At 37.0% G+C, this 25,184-nt stretch overlaps 1 protein-coding gene across 3 annotated transcripts in view; it reads right to left on the reverse strand.

Moving 5' to 3' along the window:
• FOCAD (focadhesin) overlaps positions 1-25,184 on the reverse strand; it is a 311,528-nt gene that overhangs the window by 27,547 nt on the left and 258,797 nt on the right. For all 3 annotated transcript variants that reach the window (XM_029202338.1, XM_029202336.1, XM_029202339.1), the window contains exons 30-35: positions 24,812-24,931; positions 23,153-23,275; positions 16,864-16,941; positions 16,114-16,185; positions 14,713-14,815; positions 12,761-12,841 (exon numbers count right to left, since the gene is read on the reverse strand). In XM_029202338.1, coding sequence (XP_029058171.1) covers positions 12,761-12,841; positions 14,713-14,815; positions 16,114-16,185; positions 16,864-16,941; positions 23,153-23,275; positions 24,812-24,931 — 577 coding nt within the window. The remainder of the gene's footprint in view (positions 1-12,760; positions 12,842-14,712; positions 14,816-16,113; positions 16,186-16,863; positions 16,942-23,152; positions 23,276-24,811; positions 24,932-25,184) is intronic.

Below are 25,184 nucleotides of genomic sequence, written 5' to 3' on the forward strand. Positions count from 1 at the left end.
CTGGTTCAACATTTGAAAATCAATTAATGTAATCTATCACATCAGTAGACTAAAGAAGAAAAATCATATGAATATATATCAATAAATGCAGAAAAAGCATTTGACAAAATCCAGCACCCATTCATGATAAAAACTCTCAGTAAACTAGAAATAGAGGGGAACTTCATCAACTGGATAAAGCATATCTATAAAAAAATAACCTTCATCAACTAGATAAAGCATATCTGTTTTAAAAAACAGCTAACATCATACTTATTGATGAAAAACTAGGATTAGGAACAAGGCAAGGATGTTTCTTCTCACCATGGCATTTCAATATTATATTGGAAGACCTAGCTTACACAATAAGACAAGAAAATTAAATAACAGATATACTGATTGGGAAGGAAGATGCAAGTAACTAAGATTAGAAATGAAAGTGATGACATTTCTATCAACCTTACAGAAATAAAAAGGATTATAAGAGAAAACTATGAAAAAGTTGTATGTAACAAATTGGATAATCTAGATGAAATGGACAAATTCCTAAAAACACACAAATTACCAAAACCGACTCAGGAACAAATAGAAAATATGAACAGACCTATAACAAGTAAAGAGACTGAATCAGTAATCAAAGACCTCCCAACAAAGAAAAGTTCAGAACCAGACGGTTTTCCTGGTGAATTCTACCAAACACTTAAAGAAGAACTAACACCAATCCTTCTCAGTTTCTTCCAAAAAACAGAAGAGGAGGGAATACTTCTTAGCTCATTCTATGGGACCAGCATTAGCCTGATACTAAAGCTAGATGAAGACAACACAATAAAAGAAAACTACAAACCACTCCTTGTTTCGTATATAGATGTGTAAATTCTCAACAAAACACTAGTAAACTGAATCCAAGGGCATATCAAAAGGACTATACATGATGACCACGCAGGATTTATCCCAGGAATAAAAGTTTTATACAACATAAGAAAATCAATCAATGCAATATATACCACATTAACATAATGAAGGGAGGAAAAACATATGATCATCTCAACTGACACAGAGAGCTTTTGATAAAATCCAACATTCTTTCATGACAAAAAAATACTCAGAAAATTAGGAATAGAATGGAATTATCTTAATATGATAAAGCGCACTTGTGAAAAAACCCACAGTGAAAATCATATTCAATGGTGCAAGACTGTAATCTTTTTCTCTACAATCAGGAACAAGACAAGGATGCTCACTGTCACCACTTTGTATTGGATGTTCTAGCCAGAGCCATTAGGCAAGAAAAAGAAATAAAAGGCATCCAGATTGGAAAGGAAAAAGTAAAGCTATCTCTATTTGCAGATGACATGATCCTATACACAGAAAAAGAGAAGTTAGTAAAGTTACAGGGTATAAGATCAACAAGCAAAAATTAGTTGTGTTTCCATATCCCAGCAATGAATAATCTGAAAAGGAAATTAAGAAACAATTCCACATGCAATAGTACCCAAAAGAATAAAATATCAGGAAATAAATTTAACCAGGGTAAAAGACACACACACTGCAAGTACAAAACATTGCTGAAGGAAGTAAAAGAAAATCTAAATAAATGGAAAGACATCTTGAGTTCATGGATTGGAATATTTAATATTGTTAAGATGATACTACTCAAAGCTATCTACAGATTCAACACAATATCTATCAAAATTTCAACAACCTTTTTTGAAGAAATGGAAAAGTTGATTCTCAAATTTATATGAAATTGCAAGGGGGCCCAAATAGTCAAAACAATCTTGAAAAAGGAAAATTTAAAGGACTCACACATACCAATTTCAAAACTTACTACAGAGCTACAATAATCAAAACAGTGTGGTACTGGCAAATATAAGGATAGACATATAACAAATGGAATAGAATTGGGAGGCCAGAAATAAACCCAAACATTTATGGCCAATTGATTTTTGACAAGGGTCCTAAGACCACTCAGTAGGAGAAAGAAGGGTCTCTTCAACAAATGGTGCTGGGACAACTAGGTATCCAGGTGTAAATAATGAAGCTGGATCCCTACCTAACACCACATACAAAACTTAACTTAAAATGGGTCAATGACAATATAAGAATTAAACTGTAAAACTCTTAGAAGAAAACATAGAGGTAAGTCTTCATGACCTTTGATTTGGCAATGGATTCTTAGGTATGACCAAAAATATGAGCAACAAAAGGAAAAAAGATGAATTGGACTTTGTCAGTGTTAAAAACTTGTGTGTCCAAGGATATTATCAACAAATTGATAAGACAACCTAGAGAATGCAATAAAATATTTGCAAATTGTATATATGATAAGGGTCCAGTATCCAGAATACACAAATAATTCTTACAGTTCGACAACAAAAAGACAATCTAATTTTTAAAATGATCAAAGGACTTGAACAGATAATTCTCTGAAGAAGATATACCAACAAATAGTTGAAGACGCTTAACCTCATTAGTCATTAGGGAAACACAAATCAAAACCAAGTGATCACTTCACATTCAATAGGATGATGATAATAATAATAATGGAGAAAGAACAAATGTTGGCAAGGATGTGGAGGAATTGGAACCCTCATACATGGCTAGTGGGAATATAAAATGGTGCAGCCACTGTGGAAAAACAGTTTGGCAGTTCCTCAAAAAATTATATGGAATTACTATATGACCGAGCAATTCCACCCCTAGATACATACCCAAAAGAACTGAAAACTGGTATTCAAACAAAAACTTGTACACAAATCTCCATAGCAGCACCACTCATAATGGCCAAAAGGTAGAAACAACCCAAATGCCCATGAACTGACGAATGGATAAATAAAATGCATATCCATGCACTGGAATCTTATTCAGTCATAAAAAAGGAACTAAATATTGATACTTGCCACAACATGGATGAACGCTGACAACATTATGCTAAGCGAAACAAGCCCATCACAAAAGGCCATATGGCATATGATGCCATTTAAATGAAATATGCAGAATAGGCAAATCCACAGAGACAGAAAGCAGATTTTGGCTGTTAGGGGCTGGGGGAAATGGGGGAATGGAAGCAACTGCTCAGGGAGTACAAGGTTTCCGTTTGGGGTGATGAAAATGTTCTGGAACTAGACAGTGGCCTAATATTGTGAATGTACTAAACGCCACTGAATTGTACACTTTAAAATGGTTAAAATGATAAATTTTATGTTATGTGTATTTTACCACACACACACAGACACACACACACTCACACACACAAGCACAAGAAGAAGAGAAAGGGATGAAGCAGTCTTTGATGAGAAAAACAGAATCCATGGAAGAGATCGATACAGTGCAGCCCTGGGCAGGTAGACAGAAAGCAAGATAAAGTCTTGATGCCTGGTATCTTTCTGCTCCTGATACTCTGAGGGTTGAGAATAGTTTCTGTCCTTAGATTTCTGGGAAACCTATGAATCCTTGCAGTAAATACTGAGTCACTTGAAGCGAGTCATTGTTTTCTGTAATAAAAAGCACCCTAACATAATTGCTATCACTGCCTAAGCTCATTTACTCATAATTTCACAGACTACTTATGTGTTGATGACTAGTAAACCCATACTTCTAATGCAGGCCTTTCTCTGGTGTTTCTACAGCTATCTCAGAATCAGCATATTTTCTTAGGTAGCCACCAACAAACCTACCTCTGTACCTTTGCCTCTGCCAACTTGGGAAAGTATAATAAAACTAGTTGTGTGCCTTCCAGTGCTGTTTCTCTCCCCTCCAACCAACACTTTTTTGCTTTTTGAAAATGTTAAAAGCTCAACACACCTGCCACTCTTCTATGCTGTGTTACCAGTAACTGAAGCTTTATTTCTATTCCACCTTGTGATGTAGTACTAGGATTATAGGAAATATTATCAGGGAGTTAACCATTGCTATTACAAGTAGAAGAATCTCTGACCAAAAAAGTAAATATATTCTTAAACACATTCATTTATTCAACTGAGTATCTATTAGCTACCAGACAGTGGAGACAGTGTTGAACAGGCAGAAGAGGTCACCATGCTCAAGGAGCTTGTACTCTAGTGACAGGACAAACAGACAAGGAAAAATCAGGTGTGATAAAAATAAAAATGCTATGATAGGAATTAACTGGTTGGGTATTCACATAACTCTATACTGATTATCCACATGTGGCAGCTGTCCACACACAAAGTTGGCTGCAAATTGGAGTCTTTGATTTCACAAAACAACGACAACAAAATTTAAGCTGCTCTTGGGGGGCCTTTTGGCTCACGATTCATAAAAATAGCCTAATGAACTGGCAGATAGTATAGTAAATATCTGGACATAGAATTACTCTTCACTGGCCTTCCCTGGTGGTGCGGTGGTTAAGAATCCGCCTGCCAATGCAGGGGACGCGGGTTCGAACCCTGGTCCGGGACGATCCCACATGCAACGGAGCAACTAAGCCTGTGCACCACAACTACTGAGCCTGCGCTCTAGAGCTCATGAGCCACAACTACTGAAGCCTGTGTGCCTAGAGCTCGGGCTCCGCAACAAGAGAAGCTCCTACAATGAGAAGCCCTCACACTGCAGTGAAGACCCAACACAGCCAAAAATAAATAAATAAAATAAATAAATTTATAAAAATAATGTTCTATATTCTAGAAATGCCATTACCAGGTAGGAAAAGCTTATTATTCTAAAAAAAAAAAAAAAATTACTCTTCACTCCTATTAAGGACATAAATTCAATTCTATATTGTAAATCTTTAATTCATAAGCAGATTTCTGTTAAATTTTTTTCTCAGATCGTTTTTAAAACTATATAAAATTATATTCCAGGTCCTTCTATAGAATTCACTACAGAAAACTTGCAGTTTCCAGAGGATCTAGAGAATCAGAAAAGACATTCAACCTGTCCTCTAATACCAGGACCCAACGTAAAATATGGCCATTTTCTAGATCTTTTATTGCTTAGACAACAAGCTCTCTCTTGACAGGACAACAGAACTTTCACCAGTAACTGCACTTTACTATCTAAACACTTTACATGTTGCTTCCATACTCTTTAGAACTGACCTAATTAATATACAAACAAGTGTCAGAAACAAGGAGAACTTGTAAAATGGAGCACAGGGGCAAAAATCAAGTAAGTGCTATAATGCAATACATTTCCCACTTTTTAAAAAAGCAGAGAATCAGTATGGACTAGCATAGCTAGAATCACACAAAATTTTCCACTATATTTGCAGGGAACTAATTCTGAAACTAACTGGAATGAAAGAAATTATAGCAGCTGTTAGGAATGGAGAAAATACCTGGTAGTTCTAAGCGTTTGCGGGGAGGTATGGAGAGAGAGGGAGTCCCAAAATGGGAGAACAGAGTCACATGGTTCCCTCCCCAGAGATCTTTAGCACTGGACACAAGAATCCAAATCTAGGCTATGGGAATGATCAGTTCCCTTATTACAGTGCTCTATCTTTCACCCAAGTGCCTTAGACAAAAAGAAATACTGGAATGCTTTATAGGCAATGGATTTGGAACTGAGAAGACCTAACAGTACTTGTTAAAAGGATCCAGATGTCTTAAAATCCGGTACAAAGTTGCTTTAAATCCCTCATCCAGTTGACAGCCTCAAAGAACCCTGATATAAATGGCATATCCGAACATAATGCATTACAACAGGACCCATTATCACACATACTCTGGCTACAAAAAGGATCAGATCTCAATGCCACAATGCACATGTGTAATTCCTATAGGAAAAGTCTGGTAAAAAGTAGGCTAACAGCCACTGGTGTGTCTGTTCCCCATCACCAGCATGTCGCTTGTACGGTGTGGATATGTCTTTACCTTCTCCATCATTAGCGTTGTTTAGAAGCAATATATGTATATACACATATATAATATATATATTATATGATTACACACACACATATATATATATGTTTAAAGTGGTAGATCAACAAATACTTGAAAACTATTACATGCCAAGTACTCTGTACTAAGCATTTAGGATAAAACCCACATGTTCTTCCTGCCTTTGAGGAAATTACAGTCTAATGGGAAAGACAGACTTTAAACAAAGAATCACAAATAATTAAGCAAATAATTTCACATATGTAAAGTACTATGAAAAACATAAAGTATCACATAAGAAATCTACAGTAATCTGGGAACATCAGGGAATCCTGTCTTATCCTCCACTGACGAAAGGATGTTTAAAACAAGATGGAAAGGATGAGTCGAATTTTTCTAGACAAAGTCCTTAGAAAACACAGGTAGACATAATGACAGCATGACATATTTTGAGAGATTAACAGATGCTTAGCTCCTTGCCAGAAACCACTCTATAATCAAGACAGCTGTTGAAAACAGTTGATGATTCCAATATGTCAGTCAGATACTAAGAGTTGGTAGGATGTTCTTTCTTAGGACCAAGTACTTCAATATCATCCAGTGTTATCAGAAACAAAAACACCCCTGAGCCCCTTAGCACCAGGAAGGCTGCCAAGCAGGGTGGCTGCTCAGTGGAAATCAGGACCTGGGAGAGAGGAAGGCAGCTTTAGCAGGACTGTGGCAAATGCATTGAGAATAACGGGAGTCAGGTTTCTTAAAGTCAGAGAAGAAAGTTACAAATGAGAAGAAGGAAATGCAGAAGGAAGCCTGTGATGTTGAATTGGAGATATTGGTGTGAACTCAAGTTTTTCAATATATATTGCTAGATATAAGAATAAATATAGACAATATGTGAAAGAGAAAGAGGAGAGGGAGGGAGGGAGGGAGGGAGGGAGGGAGGGAGGGAAAGGAGAGAAAGAGAGAATTTCCTAACTGTCCACTGAAAGGGCCTAGGAGCAGTGATTAGCACAGTAGCAATGCAGTAATTTGTACCCAAGATCTTGGCTTCTAAATATCTTTCTCCACGAGAAGAAACTTGAGTTACCTGGCTATTACAAGGCTGAGGATAACACAAGATGAACCTAGAACATCTTTGTGTGCCACAAAGAAAAGGAGGTACTCAAAGAATGATAAGGTTATCTCAAAAGGACACAAGAGTCAACTTAAAGAGGCTCTTACTGATCTAGTCTGGAACAATTTGAGGATCAAAATAATGAATAAATGAATAATAAATAATTGAATAATAGGAGTTCAGCAGTCCATATTGAAAGAAAGAAAGAAAGGAAGAAAGAAAAAGAAAGGAAGCAAGGAAAGAAGGAAGGATGGAAGAGGGAGGGAGGGAAGGAGGCAGCTTTTCCTTTCAGAAGAAAGCCTACCAAAAAGTGTAAATGGGATAATGGAATTTTAAGAATCACCTATTGGCAATCATCAGAGTAATAACTCAGTCAAGAAAACATTAATGGGTACCCAAACTAATGGGTGAAAGTAGGATGAAAATGGGATATTCATAAAGTCTCAAAATATCTCCACATAAACTATTTCTTGATGATAAAAGGAAAGGAGGAACTTTAATGAGGAGACACCTGGAAGAGATCACCTTATCCAAGTGATCAAAGTTAGCATCACTTTGGTGGAGGAAGACAGACATCGTGTACCACCCGAAGGGATGCAGTGAGCAGAGCAGGCCTCCATGGCTGTAACGTTCTTGCCAAAGGTGACTGACCTCTCATGTGAGGAACACCAGGCAAACCCAAACAGAAAAGTGCTCTGTAAAACAACTGGCTTCCAATCCTAAAACATGTTAAAGTCATGAAAGACAGAACAACCGAGGCAATGTTCCAGACTGAAGGGGACCAAAGAGATGACAAGTGTGACATTCTGGATTAAATTCTTGTTGGCTTTTGGGCTGTCAGGGAAACTTGAAGAGGGTCTCTGGGTGAAAGGAATATAGAAATGATCTGGCTGTTTTCACTTTTTGGTAAGTTTTAAATTATTTTAAAATAAAAAGTAAAATAAATTTTAAAGCACATCTAACATTTAATAAAAAAAAAAAAGAAACGACATCTCAAATAGTAAATACATACAAAAATGTTCATTCCTTCTGACAATGAATGCAAATTAAAGTAGTCTTAAAGTATCATTTTAACCTGCTTGGCTTTTATTGTAGTCATTTGTTTTATCTATCTGATGGTTTGCTTTGTAATATGATAACTAGAAAGGGTTTATTCTTTATTTGTTTCCTAAGCACTGTTACATAAAGTGAAGCTGTGAGAACAGTGTGGAACAGATTCTCGTTCAGAGCCCCCAGAAAGAACCCACCCTACCAACGCCTTGACTTCTGACTTCTTGCCTCCTGAACTGAAGGTTTCCCCTGCCTGTGGCAGACACCAGAGAGTCACCACCAGGGATGCAAAAAAAGGACACAGGCAGAAAGACACAGAGAATTCCCAACCTGAGCTTCCTCAAGTGCCTTCACTTCCATTGCTGTTCTTGCCTGATCGGAAGTTGTGCCAGTGTGCCTTCCTTTCCTCTCCTTGCCAACACCTTTGACTATCCCGGCACCCAGAGCTGCATTCACTGTGATTGAAGGTCCATGTTTTATATTCTGTCTTCACAACGAGCTCGTCAGCCTGAGGATGGCTCATAAACTCATAATCCTTACAAAAAACTCTAGAAAGAAGATTCAATTATTTTCTCCACTTTACAGAAGCAATTGAGGATTACAGACTTAAGTAGCTTGCCTGAAGTGACATAGCCAGCAGGCAGTATAAGTGGGGTATGAACCCAGGCAGTCTGGCTCCCACGCTTGTAACCTCTATGATATGCTGCTGTACCATGATACTCAGACAGGGCCAAGGTACTGAAATCTGCTACAGTCCTTTTGAAGAGCAGTGAGGCCATGCCATCTCTGTAGTCATCAAATCCTCAGACTCTTGGCCACTAATAAATTGCTGACAGTTTATCCTAAGGAAAGCTATATGCACAAGGATGTTCTCTATAATGGAAACATTTTAAATGATCTATAGGGAAATGGGTCAGTTATGATTCATCGACTTGACAGAACATTCTACAGTCAGTCATTATCATTATTAATGATAATGGTAATCATTTTTAATGATAATTCTGGAGATATATGGAAAACAGGGAAATGTTTACAATATAATATTAAGTTAAAAAATACAAAGTTTATGTATACTGGTAAATATGTAAACATTGTGTGTGCATAACAGGAACAAATTAAAAAGTAAAATTTTTAAATGATAATAGCTGTTAGAAAGTCATGGGATAATTGGTGACTTTTTTCCTTTCAAATATTTTTATGATGTTTACAACAAAAAATAGAAATTAAATACTCCCCAAACATATCATATTAAAACCTGTCTAGAAAGTGATGCAAGGATTCTTTTCATGCTTCCTCAACCCTTCTTTTCAGGGGATGAGTGGTGATTATGTCCATTTACATGGAAACTTGTTAAATTTTTTAAAAAGACAATAATATACATTTTATGATTCAATATAATATAACACACACACATCTAGAGGACATACACTGGAATATCTACTGAGGCTATCTCTAGGTGGTGAGATTAAGAGGATTCTTTCTTCTTCTTCATACCATTTTTGAACTTAGTGTTATACACATGTATTCATTTCTAATAACTTTTTAAAAAGAATTGTATAGGTAAACTATTACCAAACTAAAATACTTTAAAGTAACATACTTCTGGTAACCAACTCCATAATTTCATCAGAAAAATAGGACAGCTTTCTCATATCATTTATTCTATATTCTGCTCTCTTGGCTAGACTCATCAACAATTATATCTCATGCTAGTAATCCAAAAATGATCAACTGAGAATCTACCTATCGATAGTATATGTACAAGCCCAACACTTATACACTCAAATCGCTGACCAATGAATCCATATCGAGAAGGAAATGCCATTCATACTGACTTTCTTACAAGGATTTAAATATACTTTCTGTGAATTAATACTTCTTATTGTAAACTTTAAAGCCTAATAGAAAAATTAAAGCTTAGAAAGTCACATTCCCCAGCAAGAGAATGATAAGAAAAATAATCCTAAATGATTAGGTAGAAATACCTAAATGTTATCACCAAAAACAAATGATTATTTTTATTAAGTACTTTTAATACATTTTAAGTGTTTTGTTTAAAAAGTAGGTAAAATCTTGATGAAATCTGAATATGCCATGAGGTTGAGAAAAAACAAAGATCAGAAATCAGGAAAAAGAATAAATGTACAGAAAAGAAGCAAAAATAAGAGTCAAAATTTAGAGGCCCTTAAGATAAAAAATAATTCCATGATAGGCGGAATTAGATTATAAGCAAATTTTAAGCATAGCACAGCCAAGAAATGTCCATAGAATAGATTATGATGATGACAAGGGTTAAGGAATGTTATATCTGCTAGAAGGTGGGGCTATTAGGGAAGAAGAGAAAATGTTATAGGGTATAGCAAAAAAACAGTTATATTCAAAACTATTAACTGCAGTCTTAAAATTGGAAGGAATTTTATCTGTTTGGCATGGTTTTAAAATGTAGGCCTGTATGAAGGAATAGATGCTATGAACATATGGTATGTTCTGTTGTATGAGTACTAAAGTGAGTATCTAGAATGAGAAAAGCCCTAAACATTTGAAGCAGATTAATATATTCACTATCTCAAATCTGATTGGCTAAAACTGAGATCATGACATCCAATCTCGACCTGGCATATGTGTGAATCAGGGATAACTCATCACATTTTTCTTCCTCTTGTGAGTTACTAAATGGCATACAGAGGCAACGAAGCCATGCTATCCCTAAAGTTTTCTCTCTTCTGCCTATGCCAAGCATGATTTTTATCCTCTCAAGCCATTTCTTCCTCTAAAGAGCTCACCAAAGTTATCAGCAGCGCCACTGGGCTCTGATGAGTGACACCCAGACATTTAAACTCAAAAGCTGCTTCAGAAGGGAGTTATTACAATTCAAATGAGCTGGGCATATTGAAGAAGAAAACACTTGTTTGCATGCACACCTCCGCATTTGGCCATCCCATTTAGACCCATAGAGCAGGGTCTGGTTTTGTTTTTGTAAATGGGCTTCCGAGGCGGAGGTCAGCCTCCCACGGCCTCCACTCCTCTGGGGTCATCATTAGTAATGGGTAAGGCTGAATGGATTTTCCTCTGAATCTAGTCAGTAAACCTGACAAGAAGGCAGCCCTCTCCCACAACCTGAGAATGCCAAAAATGTGACTGGTAATATGGCATTTTTAAAATATTTCATTTATTTGTCTTAAAATAGCTTTAATAGTAAGATTTTACATAATGTTTCTGATGTCAATTTCACCTGATTTTTCAGTTTTAGAACAGAATACTTCCTGTTGTACCATGACTGCATAATCATAAAAATATTACATTTAACAAAATTTTCCACAAGATTCAGAGAAAATTCATTTCTGTTAAGAAATATGAATCTAGGGAGCCAAATGACATTTTAGTCACTAGAAAAGAAAAAGAGTATGTCTTTCATTTGGTCTTAAGAGTTTTATATTTCATGGAAATATCTCACGCTATCATCATTTAAAAATTTTATAAGATACCAGTGAGCAAACTAACAAAAAATAGAGCAAAAATATATGTTCCTAGAATTATTCTAGGCATGGAAATTTTAGATGTTCCTTTAGTAAGAATTCAATTTCCTCCTAATGGAGACATCTCTGTACTTTAAAAACACTTAATTTATGGCAATATAAACAATTAACTCCACATTATATATATGACATGTTCATATATAAACATATCTTGTACAACCATGACATAACCTTATACCAATTTTTACTGAGGATATGTAAAAGCAAATTATGCTAAGTCGCGACCTGAGGATAATATTATGCACAATTTCTAGAACTGCAGAAACTAAGGGAATTCATGTCCAACCTATGAAAGTAGTTTACAATCTGGAAGCTCCAGGGATTTCTGTACCCAGTGGAAACTTAGACAATGGACATGACTTTTAATGTCCCTTCCAATGGTGAGATTTTATCCTTCCATGACCTTCATTAATCAATGACTTCAGACGTCTCCAGATGTCTTCATTTTAATTGGTTTAAAAACTTTTTTTCCCCTAAAACTGGGATGGTCTTGTTGTAATACAGGCACTGATTTTGCCCAGACTGACACAGCCAACCCAACGAAGAATGAAACTAGCACACATCAGTGAAAGAATATTACATAAAACTGGTTCCTGAGCCATGACATGCTCATTTCGGATCCATTTTTTCCTCATAGCACGAAATGGTAGGTGTGTATCATTAAAGAGCATTTATTTAATAATTTATGTGGCATTATTTTGACTCCAGTTATAAACAAAAGGCACTCAATCTCTGTCTTTAGGTTGTGTGTGGCAGCAAAAAAGAATCACAAAGGGACAACTGGTGCAGAGAAAAAGAACAGAAACTAAAATTAAGAACTAGAGCCAGTGATTCCAACAACACAAAGTGATCACACAAGGTTCAGGGAGAAGACTTACCTCCAAGTCTGATCCTGGAATACAAACAGCACCCATGTGTGTTTTCTCTTTTTAGGTCACACTCACTTGAAATTGACAAGAAAAGTAATGTGCGCTTATACTTTCGAAATGGCCAAAAGGAAGATTAAGATATTCACATGTCCCCCAAGATCACATATGGTAGTTCCAACAGTACACACAGTGTGTATGCTTATGTACCACTTAGTGTAGTTGGTCTCCTAGTCATCTCTACTGCAAAGATGATCTGGCAGGAGAAATTATTCACCCCTTCAGATTTGTATTGTTTAATTCTACAGAAGCAAGCTGAGGGCGCACAAACTTGACATGTAGACAGTATGATAGAGTTCAAGAAATGTGCTCACTTGCCTTTTTTTCCTCCTGTAATGAAGAAGCCAATGGATGCTCTAATAAAACTGCTTTCAGGCAAATAGCTATAGTCCGTAGGAACTGTGGAGACAGGAAATGATCAAATTAACCAATGAACCTGGTGGGACTAATGAAGGAAGGACAATGATGTCATGCTGCCATATCAACCTAGAGACAAAGCAGAAGTGTTTATGCCATTAATCTCAGAACAATACTCTGTGGTTGCAACTAATTCTATTAGGTTAAGTGACTGGCCTTGAAGTCATCACTTAGGCTATGCAAGCAAATCTAAAACGGTGGTAAATCTAGAGGAGGCTGAAAAACCACAGAGGACAAAAATTGTACTGAAGTGGTTTAAAAAAACCCTTTTCCACTTTGGCACATCAATGAGCTGCAATCCAGTGACTTCCTCTGTGTCAGCAAGGAGTCTACTGGGCTTCTAGGATGAGACCACCATTCTCTGGGCTATTTCAGGGAACCCTGAGTCAGATATATGAACTATGGAAATACATCAATCAGCATTGATATCAGCTAGTCTCTTACTTCATAAGGCAGGGACCTCTATGTGACCAACACGTGCAAATAACCAGATGTGCCTGCTGACCTGGAACAATGAAGGAGTGACATTTATGCTTGTTGAGTCCCGGGAGTTTCCCAGATTCTTTTCCTCCCAGTTCCACATAATTGTTTCATGAAATGTTTTTTACTGGGATAGATGGCTCAACTTTTCCAGACACACAATCATGTTGCTCCAAAGAACCTGGGTGTAAGATGATTCACTACGACCTGCCTTCAGTATATGTGGGCCAGACCGTGTACTCCACGGTATAACAATTAAAAGCCTATGTGAAAAAGCAAAAGCCTGACATACACATGCTATTTTACCAGGACCTTGTGAGAGCACTGCCCTTCAAAACTAGCAATACCAAGGGTTTCTAATATGACTACTTTTTTTTTCCTTTTCCAGTTTTAATATGACAGCTTCTAGTTGTCTAAAGTTCATTATATTGGGAATGCTGTGAAACCATGTCCTATTTCTATAGCTGAGGAGTGATTGAAAATGAGGGAGACAGTAATTATAGTAGCCCATGGTAATGCTGTCTGTAGACTACCTGTCAGGGGATATGTGAAACTAGGTTTTAATGAGGAATCTTTGGTACCTAAACCTCCCTGGCATGAGTCCAAGAGAGCCAGTGGTCAAAATTCTATAAAGAGCAAGGAGTAGCTATAGGTCCCAGTGCATTACAGTGATGCCTTCCCCGGAAGATCTCCAAGTACACACATAAGTTAAGCATGTGGGAACTGCAAATATTTTTATTGCTTTTATTAAAAAGCTGGAAATAGAAAAAGCCTTGTTACATTAAGACCTAGGATTTTAATTCCAAGGCCAAGGAGATATACATCTTTAAAAGTACTTACCCAATTATTTTCTCAAAACCAGGGGCCAGAAGAATTCCAGCCATATATGAAGAGTTTTTTAATGAAATATGAATATTATACAAACTATGATTACATCTAGTAAAATAAAAAGAACTCTGTTCCAAGCTTCAAGGGTCTGATTCCTAGTTTCTGAATTTCTCATTAAGCTTATACCTAAGTCATGTAATCTTTCTGAGCCTCGGGTTCTCCATTTGTAAAATATGGGGTTAGACTCAATGTCTAAACCGATCTCCAAGGAAGGCAGAGAGAAAGAGTGAAAAGAGCATGGGCTTTGGCGGCCGACAGATCTTAGTTCAAACCGCATGTTTACCATTTACTGCTATGTGACCCTGGGCAAGTCAGGAGACCTCTCCACAGTCCATTTTCCTCTGATGTAAAAGAGGGACAGTAATATCCACCACCGATATTACTGTGCTAGGGTAGCTGTGAAAATTAACTCTCTTAACGAAGCACATTGCCCCACGTCAGCAATCCCTCCTTCCAGCTCCAGTGTTCTATGACTCCAGTCTTACCCGAGGTTCTACTTTGATTTGAGGACAGAGTAGACAGATGAAGATGTCCTAGAAGCCAGATTGCATTTGACTGAAGACCAATCACCCCAGACACACTGATGACCTACAAATGAAATGTAACAGTTCAATGATGGGGCAAGATCCAAATTCTATTCAATACAAGGCCACTCACAGGAGGTCACTAATCTTTTATGAGGTGGTGGCTTGGCTGGTAATGAGATACAAGATGTACTATCAACTGTCTAGTATACTAAACGTGGGACATAGAGGTGATCAACAAGTGTTGCTGAATGAATGAATGAATCTATCAGTCATGATGGAACGTACCAGTGGTTGTCTCAGTTTTCACTGACTCAGACTGGTCTAAAGGAATTTTCAAAAAATGAGAAAAGAAAATCCAAAAAGTAAAAAGAGGCGACAGTTGCTTAAAACTAAAGTACCTTTAAAAGTAGAAGGGGATACTATTTTGTTCTCTTCTTTGCATAATGCTCTATTACTGTTTTATCATTCATAATAAGAGTTTTAAAATAATAGTTTTCATTTATAGATTTTTCCCCAAGTTACAGCAACTTATGTTTCAGTAGAATTTTTTTGGAGAATATTCATATTCATACATGCAAAAGAGAGTTTCTTCTGTTCAGAAATTTGTTTGCTTTTTAAACCATGAATTCCTAAAACTTCTTTATGTGGTGAGTATTATAACCAGCTATATTTGGCAAGAAAGAAAACAAGTACGCTAAGTGAAAAGCCTAGGATACAAAGTTCTACATATGGTAAGAATACAACTATGCAGAGAAAATAAGAATGCTTAAAAAGAAATATGACCAAATATTAGTAGCAGCTGCTTCAGGTTGGGAGGAACATCATTGATATTTTTTCATCTTCTTTCATCCTGTACTTTTAAGTTTATTCAATGAACATCATGATTTTTTAAAAATAAAAATCTGAAAATATAAAATCATTTCTCAGCAGATGGACATGTTTATTCTTTAGACAAGGAGAATGCTGACCATAATTTACCCAAATACTTTTACCAGTGACATCTGAACTAGTGCCTCTTGACCATTCTGCTTAGATATATGCCCTGCCCTTTGACTGTCTTCCACTTTTCCTTGTCTGGAGGGCCTGACATTCTTTGCAAGGTCAGGTTTTAATTTTTAAGAGAAACCAGTGCCAACTTAACTCAAAAATGCCAGCTTTCTTTTTTTCCAGAGGTGGTGTGTGTTGATCAGCAAATTATGCAGGGCCGTAAACCATTCTCCAATGACCCTTGAACTCACCATGAATAACCAGAGATTTTCCCATTGTCTAAGTAAAACAGTTTATATCATGAAAAAGAAAAAAGACCACAAAGGGGAATATCTGTTTTCCCACTCAAGGGTCTGAAATTCCCCTTCTCACCTGAGTTAAAGTTCTAATGACTTCATTAAGTCTGCCTTGAAAATGAGAGGACTGGATGGCTTCTGACTTCAGCTGAAAGAAAAAGGAGAAATACCCATCCCGCAACCCCCCAGAAGTAAATAATGATATTCCCAGTGTATGAGTTATCATCATCTAAGCTGTGAAATAATTTATCATTATATCCTTATATTTCAAAAACAAAAGCTGTGAGCTCCTTGAAGGCAGTGCCCATGCTTTATGAAATCACTGATTTCCTAGCACCAGTTCAGTGTGGCATGTAGCAGTCACGTAATAAACCTTTACTGTATGAACAAAGGAACACCTTAGAATTACTTGTAAATTTACATATACATATGTCCACTACACAAAACATTTTAAAGTGAAAGCATAATTACATAGATATAAACTTAAACATCACAGATGCAAAACGGAGTTTCTTATGAATGGCTTTTTAAATTTCTTAGGATCCAATCACTTTTCTCATTCAGAGAATTTTGCAGAAAGTATATAAGTTGACTAGGTTTAATTCCTACAAACCAAATAAAACAAGGAACATACCTCTATAGAAAGAATTCCTGACCAAGAGCAATTTTCCATATATAAAGGCATTAGAAAGCCCAGTGTAAACAATACCATGATCATATATTGTTCTTTCCTTAGCATACTGAGATATTGGGTATTCTTTTCTTGCTGTGACTACGTACACATTTAGGTTTCTTCCCCCACCCGCCCCCCCCCTTTTTTCTTTACCTGCATTACATCCCCTTCAGAGCCTACCAAGGCCACCATGCCATGAAGAGCTGCCAAACACAGCATTGTGGAGGTGCCCTGAAAACAAAGCATCAGAATATGTCAAGAGGGAAACAGTCCTTGGGTTTGAAGTGGATAAAAATTATATCAAAGAAAAACAACTGGCCAAAATGGTACTAAATTTGTAGGGTCAACACAACCTGTGTCACTGAACTGAGAACGGCAGCAGACTTGAATAAAGTAACAGGTTAAAGTTGTTAGATTCTAGGTGGTTTCTTGTCGTTTTTTATTTTTCAAAACCACAGTGTTGTTTTAAAATTAACACACTGACAAAATAGCCAGTTAAAAAATAAAACTATAATGGTTAACAGGATGTATCATTTATAAGGCATTAAAAATACATGTGTCTTGGGGGAGATTGGTTCAAGATGGCGGAGTAGAAGGAAGTGCGCTCACTCCCTCTTGTGAGAACACCAAAATAATAACTAACTGCTGAACAATCATTGACAGGAAGATATTGGAACTCACCAAAAAGAGATACCCCACATCCAAAGACAAAGGAGAAGCTGCAATGAGATGGTAGGAGGGGTGCAATCACAATAAAATCAGATCCTGTAACTGCTGGGTGGGTGACTCACAAACTGGAGAACAATTATAACACAGCAGTCCACCCACTGGAGTGAAGTTTCTGAGCCCCACGTTAGGCTTCCCAACCTGGTCTGGCAACGGGAGGAGGAATTCCCAGAGAATCAGACTTTGAAGGCTAGTGGGATTTCATTGCAGGACTTCGACAGGACTGGGGGAAACAGAGACTCCACTCTTGGAGGGCACACACAAAGTAGTGTGCACATCAGGACCCAGAGGAAGGAGCAGTGACCCCATAGGAGACTGAACCAAACCTAACAGCTAGTGTTGGAGAGTCTCCTGCAGAGGCGGGGGGTGGCTGTGGCTCACCATGGGGACAAGGACACTGGCAGCAGAAGCTCTGGGAAGTACTCCTTGGCGTGAGCCCTTTCAGAGTCCACCATTAGCCCCACCAAAGAGCCTGTAGCCTCCAGCGCTGGGTAACCTCAGGCCAAACAACCAACAGGGAGGGAACTCAGCCCCACCCAACAGCAGACAAGTGGATTAAAGTTTTACTCAGCTCTGCCACCAGAGCAACACCCAGCTCTACCCACCACCAGTCCCTCCCATCAGGAAGCTTGCACAAGCCTCTTAGAAAGCCTCATCCACCAGAGGGCAGACAGCAGAAGCAAGAAGAACTACAATCCTGCAGCCTGTGGAACGAAAACCACATTCACAGAATGATAGACAAAATAAAAAGGCAGAGGACTATGTACCAGATGAAGGAACAAGATAAAACCCCAGAAAAACAAGTAAATGAAGGGGAGAACAGTAACCTTCCAGAAAAAGAATTCAGAATAATGATAGTGAAGATGATCCAGGACCTCGGAAAAAGAATGGAGGCAAAAATCGAGAACATGCAAGAAATGTTTAACAAAGACCTAGGAGAATTAAAGAACAAACACCTAGAAGAATTAAAGAACAAGCAAACAGAGATGAACAATACAATAACTGAAATGAAAAATACACCAGAAGGAATCAATAGCAGAATAACTATAAATCAATAGCAGAATAAGAATAACGGATAAGTGACCTGGAAGATAGATTGCTGGAATTCACTGCTGCAGAACAGAATAAAGAAGGAAGAATGAAAAAATGAAGAAAGCCTAAGAGACGTCTGGGCCAACATTAAATGCACCAACGTTTGCATTACAGGGGTCCCAGAAGGAGAAGAGAGAGAGAAAGAACCCGAGAAAATATCTAAAGAGATTATAGTCAAAAACTTCCCAAACATGGGAAAGGAAATAGACACCCAAGTCCAGAAAGCACAGAGAATCCCAGGCAGGATAAACCCAAGGAGAAACATGCCGAGACACATAGTAATCAAATCAACAAAAATTAAAGAAAAAGAAAAATTATTAAAAGTGACAAGGGAAAAACGACAAATAACGTACAAGGGAACCCCCATGAGGTAAACAGCTGATTTCTCAGCAGAAACTCTACAAGCCAGAAGGGAGTGGCATGATACATTTAAAGTGATGAAAGGGAAGAAACTACAACCAAGATTACTATACCCAGCAAGGATCTCATTCAGATTCGACAGAGAAATCAAAAGCTTTACAGACAAACAAAAGCTAAGAGAATTCAGCACCACCAAACCAGCTCTACAACAAATGCTAAAGGAACTTCTCTAACTTCTCTAAGCAGTGTTTCTTGGGAAACACAAGAGAAAAAAGGACCTACAAAGACAGACCCTAAACAATTAAGAAAATGGTAATAGGAACATACATATCGACAATTACCTTAAATGTGAATGGATTAAACGCTCCAACCAAAAGACACAGCCTTGCTGAATGGACACAAAAGCACAACCCGTATATATACTGTCTACAAGAGACCCACTTCAGACCTAGGGACACATACAGACTGAAAGTGAGGGGATGGAAAAAGATATTCCATGCAAATGGAAATCAAAAGAGAGCTGGAGTGGCAATACTTATATCAGATAAAATAGACTTTAAAATAAAGACTGTTACAAGAGACAAGGAAGGACACTACATACTGATCAAGGGATCGATCCAAGAAAAAGATATAACAATTATAAATATATATGCACCCAACATAGGACCACCTCAAAAGATAAGGCAAATGCTAAGAGCCATAAAAGGAGAAATTGACAGTAACAGAATAATAGAGGGGGACTTTAACACCTCACTTACACCAATGGACAGATCACCCAGACAGAAAATTAATAAGGAAACACAAGCTTTAAATGTTACAATAGACCAGATAGATTTAATCGATATTTATAGGACATTCCATCTGAAAACAGCAGATTACACTTTCTTCTCAAGTGCACACAGAACATTCTCCAGGAGAGATCACATCTTGGGTCACAAATCAAGCCTCAGTAAATTTAAGAAAATTGAAATCATATCAAGCATCTTTTCCAACCAAAACGCTGAGATTAGAAACAAATTACAGGGAAAAAAACATAAAACACACAAACACATGGAGGCTAAACAATACATTACAAAATAACCAAGAGATCATCGAAGAAATCAAAGAGGAAATCAAAAATACCTAGAGACAAATAACAACAAAAACACGACAATCCAAAACCTATGGGATGCAGCAAAAGCAGTTCTAAGAGGGACGTTTATAGCTATACAATTCTACCTCAAGAGACAAGAAACATCTCAAACAAACAGTCTAAACTTACACTTAAGGGAACTAGAGAAAGAGGAACAATCAAAACCCAAAGTTAGTAGAGGAAAGAAACCATGAAGATTAGATCAGAAATAACTGAAAAACAAATGAAGGAAACAATAGCAAAGATCAATAAAACTAAAAGCTGGTTATTTGAGAAGATAAACAAAATTGATAAACCTTTAGCCAGACCCATCAAGAAAAAGAGGGAGAGGACTCAAATCAATAAAATCAGAAATGAAAAAGGAGAAGTTATAATGGACACTGCAGAAATACCAAGCACCATACGAGACTACTACAAGCAACTCTATACCAATAAAATGGACAATCTGAAGAAATGGACAAACTCTTAGAAAGGTATAACCTGCCAAGACTGAACCAGGAAGAAATAGAAAATATGAACAGACCAATCACAAGGAATGAAATTGAAACTGTGATTAAAAATCTTCCAACAAACAGAAGTCCAGGACCCGATGGCTTCACAGGTGAATTCTATCAAACATTTAGAGAAGAGCTAACACCCTTCCTTCTCAAACGCTTCCAAAAAATTGCAGAGGAAGGAACACTACTAAACTCATTCTATGAGGCCACCATCACCCTGTTACCAAAACCAGGCAAAGATACTACAAAAAAAGAAAATTACAGACCAATATCACTGATGAATATAGATGCAAAAATCCTCAACAAAGTACTAGCAAACAGAATCCAGCAGCACATTAAAAGGATCATACATCATGATCAAGTGGGATTTATCCCAAGGATGAAAGGATTCTTCAATATACTCAAATCAATCAATGTGATACAACATATTAACAAATGGAAGAATAAAAACCATATATTTTTATGTTTTGCAAGTCCTAGCCACGGCAATCAGAGAAGAAAAAGAAATAAAAGGAATACAAATTGGAAAAGAAGTAAAACTGTCACTCTTTTCAGATGTCACAATACTATATCACAGACAATCCTAAAGATGCCATCAAAAAACTAGAGCTAATCAATGAATTTGGTAAAGTTGCAGGATACAAAATTAATACACAGAAATCTCTTGCATTCCTATACACTAACAATGAAAGATCAGAAAGAGAAATTAAGGAAACAATCCCATTCACCATTGCAACAAAAAGAATAAAATACCTAGGAATAAACCGACCTAAGGAGGTAAAAGACCTGTACTCAGAAAACTGTAAGACACTGATGAAAGAAATCAAAGATGACACAAACAGATGGAGAGCTATACCATGTTCTTGGATTGTAAGAATCAATATTGCAAAAATGACTATATTACCCAAAGCAATCTACAGATTCAGTGCAATTCCTATCAAATTACCAACGGCAATTTTTACAGAACTAGAACAAAAAAATCTTAAAATTTGTATGGAGGCACAAAAGACCCCGAATAGCCAAAGCAATCTTGAGGGGAAAAAACGGAGCTGGAGGAATCAGACTCTGTGTCCTCAGACTATACTACAAAGCTACAGTAATCAAGACAATATGGCACAGGCACAAAAACAGAAATATAGATCAATGGAACAGGATAGAAAGACCAAATATAAACTCACACACCTATGGTCAACTAATCTATGACAAAGGAGGCAAGGATATACAATGGAGAAAAGACAGTCTCTTCAGTAAGTGGTGCTGGCAAAACTGGACAGGTACATGTAAAAGAATGAAATTAGAACATTCCCTAACACCATATATAGAAATAAACTCAAAATGGATTAAGGACCTAAATGTAAGACCGGACACTATAAACCTCTCAGAGGAAAACATAGGAAGAACACTCTTTGACATAAATCACAGCAAGATCTTTTTTGACCCACCTCCTAGAGTAATGGAAATAAAAACAAAAATAAGCAAATGGGACCTAATGAAACTTAAAAGCTTTTGTCCAGCAAAGGAATCTATAAATAAGACGAAAAGACAACCCTCAGAATGGGAGAAAATATTTGCAAACGAATCAACATACAAAGTATTAATCTCCTAAATATATAAACAGCTCATGCAGCTCAATATTAAAAAAACAAACAACCCAATCAAAAAATGGGCAGAAGATCTAAATGGACATTTCTCCGAAGAAGATATACAGATTGCCAAGAAGCACATGAAAAGCTGCTCAACATCTCTAATTATTAGAGAAATGTAAATCAAAACTACAATGAGGTATCACCTCACACCAGTTAGAATGGGAATCATCAGAAAATCTATAAACAACAAATGCTGGAGAGGGTGTGGAGAAAAGGGAACCCTCCTGCACTGTTGGTGGGAATGTAAATTGATACGGCCACTATGGAGAACAATATGGAGGTTCCTTAAAAAACTAAAAACAGAATTACCATATGACCCAGCAATTCCACTACTGGGCATATACCTAGGGAAAACCATAATTCAAAAAGACACATGCACCCCAATGTTCACTGCAGCACTATTTACAATAGCCAGGTCATGGAAGCAACCTAAATGCCCATCGACAGACGAACAGATAAAGAAGATGTGGTACAGATATACAATGGAATATTACTGAACCATGAAATGGAACAAAACTGGGTTATTGGTAGTGATGTGGATGGACCTAGAGACTGTCAAACAGAGTGAAATAAGTCAGAAAGAGAAAAACAAATATTGTCTATTAATGCATATATGCAGAATACAGAAAAATGGTACAGATGAACTAGTTTGCAGGGCAGAAATAGAGACACACATGTAGAGGACAAATGTATGGACACCAAGGGGGGAAGCAGGTGGTAGTGGTGGAGGTGGGATGAATTGGGAGATTGTGATGGACATGTACACACTAATATGTATAAAATAGATAACTAATAAGAACCTGCTGTATAAAAAAATAATAATAAAATTAAATTAAAAAGGAAAAAAAAGTACATGTGTCTCTTCCATTTGAAATTGCCTATTCTTTTATGGTTAAGCTATATATCTTGGCAGCACCTATAAATGGTCCAATAAAGTAGCTCTTTTTCCTTTATAAAACTATAAAATAACATGCAGGAGGTCCTTCTACCTCTGTTAGAACAATTCTGATCCAGGCAGGGAGCAGTTTGTTGCCCAAGTCTTCAGCTTTTCCATGTCCACACACAGACAAACCATGAACTATGTTTCCTAACGCCAGGGCAAAACCTGAAGTCTGTTAAAAATAAATTAAAAGAAGAGGTAAGAAAAAAAGAAGAATGGCACAGATCAGGAACGTTCATATACAGCAAAACAAGCACATTTAAGGGCTCCCTTTCCTATAGACAGATTCTGTTTCCATCTGAAAATCAGAGATTTGCAGATTTTTAAAATCTACACCAGTCTGCAACAGAAACTGCAGTCTAATTGTATGGAATTTGGCTTCAGTAAGTGGTTTATTTTAGGAAAAGAATACTGCACTACTGATTGACTTGGGTCAAACAATCCAAATTCTAAGAAGGAGGTTAGGGTGAAAAGACCAAGGTAAATCACCCAAGCCCAGTCAACCCCCAAACAAGAGGAGAAAATATTCTATAATGAGCACAGCATATGCAAACTTCTATATTTTGGTGTTTGCAAAATCTATTCTTTTTTTTCTAATTTTACATTAATTTAATTTTATTTTTTATTGAAGTATAGTTGATTCACAATGCAAAATCTATTCTGACTGTAAGTGAGCAGGCATACAACCATAAAATAATAACAATACAAAATAGCACAGGCTTAAAACCTGGACTGAATCCTGCAGTAACCCACTATGGCCAATATTAAGGCTTTGGAGAAATCTAAAAAACAAAGAACTGAGCAAACAAAATACAAACAGGGAAATTCTAGAGCCTGTGTGATCAGAGGGAACATTTTTGTTTCAAGTTTTTAAAATTATGGTAAAATACACATAACATAAAATTTACCATCTTAACCATTTTTAAGTGTACAGTTCAGTGGTATGAAGTACATTCATAATGCTGTGCAACCATCACTCCCATCCATCTTTAGAACTCTTTTCATCTTGCAAAATTGAAATTCTGTACCCATTAAACAATAATTCCCCATTCCCCCTCCCTCAGCCCCTGGCAACCACCATTCCACTTTCTGTCTCTATGCTTTTGACTGTTCTAAATACCTCATATAAACAGAATCATACAGTGTTTGTTTTTTTGTGACGGGCCTATTTCACTTAGCATAATGCCCTTGAGGTTATCCACGTCATAGTGTATGTCAGAATTTTCTTCCTTTTGAAGGCTGACTAATATTTCAGAGGGAATATTTTAAGGGTATTTCATTTAAATTGCAGGAATCTAAATTTTCTTATATATTTAGTCACGAGCAGAGTTTCTCTGCCTTGAACTTGCTGAGGCTTTACTTTATCAGATTACTCTATGTATTCCTATCGTTACGAATTTTTGTTTCTAGCCTTACATAACTCTTATATTCCCTAGCCACGTGTTTTAAGATTTTATAAATACAGAGCAATAGCTGGAGAGACAGTAAAGACTTTCGTACTCAGACCAAAAAAGAAAAAATGTCTATAGGGGATAAAGAGAGAAAAAGATATCTGTGGATACTGGCTATAGCTGTGGACAAGACAAGAGTTAGAAGTTCCTCAGTTCCAGGCACAAAACATACCACATTATAGTCTAATTCAGAGTAAATTAGAATTAAGACTTAGCAGCAGCCTGAGACCCACTGAGAAATAACCAGAAATTCCAACCTGCTGGTTGTTCTCCACTAACAGTCGAAGCTTATTCATAATATCTTCAGCCTCCACAGCCTCAATAATTCCGGCACTGAATGCGGATGTACATACACAGCTGAGGGTATAGGCAAGGACCTGAAAAGAAAAGACAAGAGAAACACGTGTTTTCATGAGGGTAAATAAAAGAACACGGTTTAGTTGAAACGAATATTTTGTCAAACTTATCCCTGGCATAAGGATTGGATTCGAGTATACCCACTATAGACGGGGCACTGTTCTGCTGCCTAACTTATATTTCATAACAATATTATGAGATGGGGGTCATTATGGCTACTTTCTGGATAAAATCCTCGAGGCTCAATTACACATAGCTAGCAAGTGACAGAGG

This window comes from Monodon monoceros, unplaced genomic scaffold, assembly GCF_005190385.1.
Source record: "Monodon monoceros isolate NGI ecotype Baffin Bay Population unplaced genomic scaffold, NGI_Narwhal_1 Super_Scaffold_5, whole genome shotgun sequence".
Classification (NCBI taxonomy): Eukaryota; Metazoa; Chordata; class Mammalia; order Artiodactyla; family Monodontidae; genus Monodon; species Monodon monoceros.